The sequence below is a fragment of the Nycticebus coucang genome, chromosome 9 (genome assembly GCF_027406575.1).
Source record: "Nycticebus coucang isolate mNycCou1 chromosome 9, mNycCou1.pri, whole genome shotgun sequence".
Lineage (NCBI taxonomy): Eukaryota > Metazoa > Chordata > Mammalia > Primates > Lorisidae > Nycticebus > Nycticebus coucang.
This window is the reverse complement of record NC_069788.1, coordinates 130,850,996-130,859,530: the sequence shown is the minus strand read 5'-3', so window position 1 is coordinate 130,859,530 and position 8,535 is coordinate 130,850,996. Positions and strand designations below refer to the sequence as shown.

At 46.3% G+C, this 8,535-nt stretch overlaps 1 protein-coding gene across 1 annotated transcript; it reads left to right on the top strand.

The window, feature by feature from the left end:
• The first annotated feature begins 2,599 nt into the window (after positions 1-2,599).
• On the top strand, positions 2,600-5,981 carry TMEM30B (transmembrane protein 30B). Its single transcript, XM_053603414.1, has one exon. The coding sequence runs from the start codon at positions 2,729-2,731 to the stop codon at positions 3,788-3,790; it is 1,062 nt and encodes a 353-aa protein (XP_053459389.1). The 5' UTR covers positions 2,600-2,728; the 3' UTR covers positions 3,791-5,981.
• Positions 5,982-8,535: the final 2,554 nt, after the last annotated feature.

Sequence of the window (8,535 nt, the reverse complement as noted above, 5' to 3'; positions counted from 1 at the left end):
TGAAAATCTCCACATATTGGGCATATTCAGTCATTTGCCTCCCCCCAGCCTGAGTTGTCACAGCCCAAAGCCCAGTTGCATTCCGCACCCATCCGTACCCCCTGCCCTCCAGTGTCAGAGGTGAGAAAATCCTGAACCTGTCGTCTGGAACCAGCTGCTCCAGCGGGTAGATAGATACCTGCAGCCTGCTGCTGTCTTTGTACCACCTATGAGCTTGCCACCTCTCTCACCAGCCTCATCTGCACTATATCTTTTGTGCTTTGAATAAATACTTCTCTGCCACTTATAGAAAAGCCTTTCCTTTAGGACATATGCTCTTCTAGATAATCACCACTTGCCTTTCTCGTCCTGTTCCATACATTTCTTAAAAGAGTCTTCCTACCTTGGCTTTACTCCCCTCTCTCTGAACCTGCCTCCTACTGCCTGGCTCCCCCACCCACCCGAATGTGCCCACAGTAGCCAAAGCCAGTAGCTCCTTTTCATTTCTTATCTCCCGGACCCTGAGCTGTGTGGTTACCCCTGCTGACCATGCCCATGTCTTGAAACATTCTCTTTTATTTTTGGAACTCTGTGTTACCTTAATTACTGGAATGAATAAACTAATACTTTCAGATCATCCAGACAGAGGAAACAAGGGGAAAAGACTCTGAGTTCAACAGGAGGGCTGGCCCTTTTAGGGGTGTGGTGCTGATGCAATGGCTAGACTTACAGTCTACTGAAGTGGTGAGAGCAGAATTCTTCCCTGGAGAGTAGTTTTGTGGATTCTATATCAAGCAGACTGATGATTCAATGATAGAGGGGAACTAGTCCATAACACCACAAAGAACTATTTATTGTTTTATCTTATTGGGGAAAAAAAGTAAAGAATGGATCATACTATGGGGACTTGGTAAGAATGTTGGACTTTCCTCTCTCATGTTATGATAAGAATAGAAGGAAGTGAAACTCAAGTCACTTGGGTCTCTCTCAGTATTCTCTAACAGCTAAAGCTTCCAACCTGCATTCATTCAACAAAATGGAATTAATTTTCCATTATTAAAATAACATTAGCTTTTGGGCAGCGCCTGTGGCTCAGTGAGTAGGGTGCCGGCCTCATATGCCGAGGGTGGTGGGTTCAAACCCAGCCCCGGCCAAACTGCAACAAAAAAATAGCCGGGCGTTGTGGCGGGCGCCTGTGGTCCCAGCTGCTCGGGAGGCTGAGGCAGGAGAATCGCTTAGGCCCAAGAGTTAGAGGTTGCTGTGAGCTGTGTGACGCCACGGCACTCTACCCGAGGGCGGTACAGTGAGACTCTGTCTCTACAAAAAAAAAGAAATAAAAAAAAATAACATTAGCTTTTAAATTTTGTGTGACTCTTGTAAAGCACAGTTTGGTATTTGATTATATGCTATCTCTTGGTTATTTTGATTATTTGTTATTCCTAAGTAATATATCCCTTATCAGACTGTAAATGCCTTGAGGTCAAGGGTGCTTTTTAGTCTAATTAGGTCTGAGCGCTTAGAAGATGCTAAAAAAAAAAAAATTCCTATTATTCAATTTAACAACCATTTTAACTTTCCAAGTTTTGGTGAGTTCGGAATAATTCCTGAATCCAATATATTACAAACATATTATAGTAGGTGCAAAAGTGTAATAGAGAAAACATTGAAAGTACTTGCATTTTATAAGCTGGAGAAGCAAGAGCGTCTCGATACCTAAGGAAGATTCAGCACAAGGTCGGAATGTCCCAAAGCTTCCTTGTATATTTTGTAACAAACTAGGTACAGACCCAGAATCTCAGGAAACGTTGTGGGTTAATTTGAGTGCTTTTTACAATAAAGCCTTATAAATTATTGTAGTTCACATCCTAGGGGCAAACATTCCAAATGTCTTTGTGGATAGCAGTTAGGTCTCCTAGGACTTTGGATCATGAAAATAATCTGAAAAGAAAAAGAAATGACATATAGTCCTGTCCTTTTTTCCTCCTTTCCTGATTTCTCCACCAATAAGGAGATATTTAAAGACTCTGCACCTCTCCAGTCTTTGATTACCTTTAAGGGTCATTTTATCTTTAGAAAACTTTTCCCTGGTCTTAGTTGTATAGTGAGACTGGAAACAAACAAACAAACAAAAAACCAAACTGTTTTCCCTTAAAAAAAAAAAAAAAAAAACAGCTAAAATTAGAATGCTGGAGTTGAATTCCCAGCAGACTTATTACAATAAGTAATAAGCATCACTTCCTAGGCCTGAAAACTCCGGGCTGAAAGCTGAGGGTGGGGGCGGGGGGGGTGTTCATCGATTAATCTACAAAGGCAAAACTGTCTAGAGTCCTTTTTCCCCACCCCAAATAAAAGAGGATTAACTAGCAGCCTGAAATCCTCAGGTCTCTGGGACCCAGACGCAGCCTTCCGCGATGTCTGAGGCTGCAGCGTGGATCACCTGGAGGAAGACCGGCCCAGGGCCTCCACCCACTGGAAAGGCGGAAGGGAAGGTGGTACCTGAGCCGGGGAGGAGCCACTCGGAGACGGCCTCAGGCTGCCGCTTACCTGGGGGAGGCGGGGCTGGCTTCCGACAGGCGCAGACCGAGAGGAAAAGACGGCCGAAGCCGCCAGGTGAGGGGGGAGCGCGGGGCGGGGCCGGAACCGCGGGACCTGGGACTGAGACGCACCTGTGCACCTGAGCCGGCGCGCAGCGCGTCCCGGGAGCAGCCCCCGGGCTCGCCCAGCTTGGACCGGTAGTCGGCCGTCCACCATGACCTGGAGCGTCACGGCCCGGGGCGCGCACCAGCCCGACAACACGGCGTTCACGCAGCAGCGCCTCCCCGCCTGGCAACCGCTGCTGTCCGCCGGCATCGCGCTGCCGCTCTTCTTCTGCTCCGGGCTGGCCTTCATCGGCCTGGGCCTGGGCCTCTACTACTCCTCCAACGGCATCACGGAGCTCGAGTACGACTACACCGGCGACGGGGGCGCCGGCAACTGCTCCATGTGCGCCGCGGCTGGCCAGGGCCGCGCGCCGCCGCCCAGCTGCTCGTGCGCCTGGACCTTCTCGCTGGCCGAGCTCTTCCAGGGCCCCGTGTACCTGTACTACGAGCTGACCAACTTCTACCAGAACAACCGGCGCTACGGCGTGTCCCGCGACGACCGGCAGCTCAGCGGGGTGCCCTCGGCGCTGCGCCACCCGGCCAACGAGTGCGCGCCCTACCAGCGCGGCGCGGGCGGCCTGCCCGTCGCGCCCTGCGGCGCCATCGCCAACAGCCTCTTCAACGACTCCTTCTCGCTGTGGCACCAGCGCCAGCCCGGCGGGCCCTACGTCGAGGTGCCGCTGGACCGCACGGGCATCGCCTGGTGGACCGACTACCACGTCAAGTTCCGCAACCCGCCACTGGTGAACGGCAGCCTGGCGCTGGCCTTCCGCGGCACGGTGCCCCCGCCCAACTGGCACCGGCCGGTCTACGAGCTCAGCCCGGACCCCAACAACACCGGCTTCATCAACCAGGACTTGGTGGTGTGGATGCGGACGGCCGCGCTGCCCACCTTCCGCAAGCTGTACGCGCGCATCCGCCAGGGCAACTACTCAGCCGGGCTGCCCCGCGGCGCCTACCGCGTCAACATCACCTACAACTACCCGGTGCGCGCCTTCGGCGGCCACAAGCTACTCATCTTCAGCAGCATCTCATGGATGGGCGGCAAGAACCCCTTCCTGGGCATCGCCTACCTGGTCGCGGGCTCCCTCTGCATCCTCACGGGCTTCGTCATGCTGACCGTCTACATTCGCTACCAGGACCAGGACGACGACGACGACGGTGACGACTGACACCAGCTCTCCAAGGACGCTCCCTGCTTCTCGCCAACACTTGAGAGCTCCTTTTGGCGTCTGCTGCACCCCTCGCCACACATTTCCTCCCTTGGCGGATTGGGGGTGGGGGGCAGAGTGAGGAAGGACCCCCCTTCCTCGAGGGGTGCAGGGGCGACTGGATCCTCTTGCGAGGGGTTTGGACTGCAGAGGGAAACATCCTTGTAGATTGCCCCCACCTCCTTAAGGACACCCAGTAGATAAATTGGTTCTTAGTCTACAGAGGAGGCAGACCGGAAGGGATGGTGGAGACTCCTGGCCAGCCGGTATCAGGTGAAGAGAGGGAGAGCCCCAGGGGTGTTACACAGCTCAGTCAAGAGCAGGCCGCTGGCTGGCACTTGGCTCCTGACTAGAGCTTTTCTCTTTTTGGGGTGAGTTGGGATAGAGACTAAGGCCTACAAATTACTGCAGAGGCCTGGAGGGGCTGGTGAGGAAGGGGGACAGATATTTGCTAATAAGTAGATGAGGAGGGGCCAACCCCAGAGACTCTGACACCTAAGGCTGGGGGGAGACCCTGGAAGCTGTGTATTAATACGCTCCTCTGGCGATTCCTGTCTTCTCTCAAATTTAGGAATCATTGCCCTGAGCCAGGTTACCAAGATTTGGTAAATCCAATTTTTCAGATTGTAATTTGTTCCCAGGAGCAGTGACGATCAATGGATCAATGTTGTATGTTCGGTTTAGCGTTCTGCCTTGAATGGAGGAAGTTCTTTATGATTTATGGAATGAATGGGGAAAAAATACTTGCTATCTCTAGAAAATGAGTTGGCATATAGATTTACAGGTTACGGTTGGTGTTGATTCATGTAATATTTTGGTGTAAAAGCAGACACTCAAACTTTACCAGATGCAGAACAGAAACTTGGAAATGCAGGGCCAGTCTGGGCAGGCCAGAGGAAAGGTTTTAATCATATAGCTGGAAGAGAAAGTAATTTCTCTAAAGTCACATCTGTGTCTCCTGACTCCTGGCTAAATCCTCTTTGTCATCTGTTTTCTGGGTTGTTTTTTTTTTTTTTTTTTCATGGTTAGAGAGGAAGAGATTTATTCATACCTTTCCCTTGGATCTGGAAAAAAAACCTTTTAAATTTATGTTCTCAAATGAAACGTTAGTTCCTAGTGATCACGTTTAAATGAATACTGAGACAGTGGGATGGCATACAGCCATTATGTAACCTGGAGTCTTAAGAGTATTTGAACCTTTGAGATAATGTTAAAATGCTGACTAAAATCGTGCAATTGATTTTATTGATTAACATCAATCAATATGTATAAAAAGCTATCCCAAGAAGAAATAAAATATTTTTTATTTTAAAACTTTTATGGCAAAATGAGAGAACTTAAAAAAAAACCACATCATTCTATTATTGTACAAGTTATTTGCTAAACTCAGTTACTTGGGGTTCGTCAGACAGAATCTCCAGTGCCTGCTGTCTGTTACAGCTGCTTTCCAGTTTCTGTTGTTTATGCTCATTCCCCTAAAGCAGTGTAAGATCTGGACTTTTTTTTTTTTTTTGCAGTTTTTGGCCACCTCTGGCATATGGGGCCGGCACCCTACTCCTCTGAGCCACAGGTGCCGCCCCGGACATATTTTTTTAGTAGACAAATTTGTAATTGTATTGAAGAATTTACATTGATTTTATTTTACTCTGTTCTAGTTCTGAGGTTACTGACCAGTGGACTGCTTGTGTGTCGGTGATGTCTGTCTTGGGTCTTCTGGAACAATTATGATTTGAGAGATTCTGTCCCACCGTTTACATATAGAAAAAAAAATGCTTTAGTTCAAATGTGTTGGCTTCCTAACTTCTGAATGTGACAAAATTTAATTGTCAGATTTTGTGTTGTGATTTCAGGCTATGAAAACATAATCATTATACGTACATTGAGTAATTTTTATTTATTGTGAATGTTTGATTGAGTTGCTCACTAGCCCAGCCCTCCTCTGTGGTGGCTAAGAGAGTTATTGCATATTTTAACTGTAGTTGAGAGCAACATGTATTTTGCTATCATTTTTAGAATATTCAAGTCCATTGCTGTAACATTTTAAATGAGATCATGAAAATGAAGTGATTCTGAGTCAGATTAAGTTAATGGATATGGTTTCAGACTCTTTTCTCTGGGTTCTTGAAAGAGAATAAAGGTTATGTTTATTTTACCTGGGTTATCAGGTTTGCTTAATTCTTTAGAACTGTGATCTTAAAGGCACAGTACCAACCACTTTGCTCATTTCCCTCTTTTTCTTTTTTTTTTTTTTTTTGAGACAGAATCTCCCTTTGTTGCCTCTGGGTAGAGTGCAGTGGCGTCTAGACAGGCATGGCAACCTCACACTCCTGGGCTCAAGCAATACTGCCTCAGCCTCCCCAGTAGCTGGGACTACAGGTGCCGGCCACAATGTCCAACTGATTTTCTGTTTTTAGTACAGAAAATTGCAGTTGCTGGGGCTGGTCTTGAACTCCTGAGCTCCAGGGATCCTCCCACGTCAGCCTCTCAGAGTGCCACAATGACCAGCTGCTCATATGTTAAGAGCAGGTTTATAATGCAGCAAGAAAAACAATTTTTCAGAGTAAGGCTCAGTTAAAAGCAACTTAATTGATTGTTGACTTTCTAAAACAGAATTTGGACTTGGCCTCAACCTGTGTATGAACTAGATGGTCCCCAACTATTGTTTGAATTTAACCAATGGTCAATTAAAGAAAATTAGTATGAAAAGCTATTAACAAATATGGTGATAGTTGTCTTTTGCATTTTATTTGAATTGTAAACTCCAATTATTTGTTGGGTATTGTGGACTACAAAGCAGCAGAAACTGTAAAATTGAAAATGTGAAACATTTTCCTGCAGTGATCCCTGTGCGTTTTGTCTGGTGGCTCAGGCTTCCCGTCAGGCTTGAATTCCCATGTTGTCCAGTAAGTGTTCCCTAGCCAGAGGTGTATCTTCTAGGCAGGAGACAGGAAAGAGTCCGCCCTAACAATCTGACCAGAAATGAACTTTGGCCTACCTTGTAAAACAAAAACACACAAAAGAGAAAGTAAAGTGGTCGGTGAGAGCTCCCAAAACAAAAATACAACAAGAAAGATCTCCACAATCAAATCCAATCCACCAAACAGACCATTGCTGACTACACAATTGTTAAAACTCAGAGACGGAATACTAGCTTGGAGTTTCCTTGATAGCACATGTCACTTTATAATATACACAACCACACACCTTCTGCCTCACTTGGTTGCTCTCTTCCTATCACTTGGGAGATCTCAACCATCTTGAGCAACTTCTCTCAGAGAGTTGTGAGTAGAGCTGCAATGTCATCAATCAGTTCCTTATACCTGGGTCACTATGAAAGATTTGAGACAGATTGTGTCATCATCCATTATTTCACTTCCAAGAAACACAGTCAACAACATCCTTTCTGATTCACCTGTGCAAGTTTCAATTTGTTTGGCCTATTGGTGCTGCTGAGAGGGCTTCATTTGGTCCCATCTGCCTGGATTTTGTTTCCCGAATTTTGTGTATCTCAAAACTTTTGTAATGACCCCTGTAAGCCCTTTGATATAAGTCATCAGTTACCATAATACAAGTAAATTTCCCCTTCTTTTATTTTTATTGGGCCTTTCTTTGTATCTCAGATTTTTTTTTTCTCTGCCTAAAACAGCTGGCTGATTTCGGATTCCAAATTAAAAAAAAGTTTTTTTTCACTTTAATTTTTTTCCCCAGAAGAATGTATCTTAATTCTCCTTCAACAAAAAGAGTAGTTTCATAAACAGTCATTCAGAAGGCCTTAGTAAATCTGACTGAAACAAATTAATTTTCAAAAAAAATCATATGTAAGAGCAGCACTTTGAAAGAATTTGAAAGCTGGACGCCGTGGCTCCGGCCTGTAATCTCAGCACTCTGGGAGGCCGAGGTGGGTGGATTGCCTGAGCTCACAGGTTTGAGACCAGCTTGAGCCAGAGGGAGACCTCATCTCTAAAAACAGCTGGGCATTGTGGCAGGCACCTATATTCCCAGCTATTCGGGAGGCTGAGGTAAGAGAATGGCTTGAGCCTAGAAGTTTGATGTGAGTTAGGACGCCACAGTACTCTACAGGGGGCAACAAAGTGAGAGTAAGTGTAAAAAAAAAAGAAATTTTTTTTGCAAGATTTTCTAGCAAAGTTGATTCTATTGTACATGGGCAGAAAAAAACACTTCCCCATAGTTTTGCCACTTTGTGTTAGGATTGCCATCATTATTGGTACTCACGTCAATTAGATCATGGGAACACCGGTATTCCTTTATATGGTGTATTTGGCTGTTCAGGTTCATGTAGGACAGAAAAGTCCTTCAGTAATGTAACCCAACATAGACCAGAGGTTGTAGAGAGATAGGACAAGGAGAATAAGAAGGGATGATGAGGTATGAAGCAGGAGGCATTGTACTGGGCCAGTAGGTACTCAGATGGCAACGGGTTGGCATCCAGGGAAGGAAGCCCATGGCAGAGGGCATGGCTCATGGATGACAGGGCCGCTGAGAAATGAAGTGAGTAGATGGTGACTCACCTCCTTCTGAACCCCTCAGCTTGACTTTTTGATCAATCAGAGTGTGATTTATCTTCTTTGGAAGCCAAAGGTATTACTGTCAAGAGCCTTAGCTAATAACCTTGCCCTCTGCATTGAGCTCTTAACTAAGTTCCCATTAAAGTGGCTGAAACCTTACATTACTGATGAAAACTGTAA

Bases quoted from the DNA above. Each gene is read 5' to 3' on its own strand.
- TMEM30B (XM_053603414.1), top strand. From the start codon at position 2,729: ATGACCTGGAGCGTCACGGCCCGGGGCGCGCACCAGCCCGACAACACG.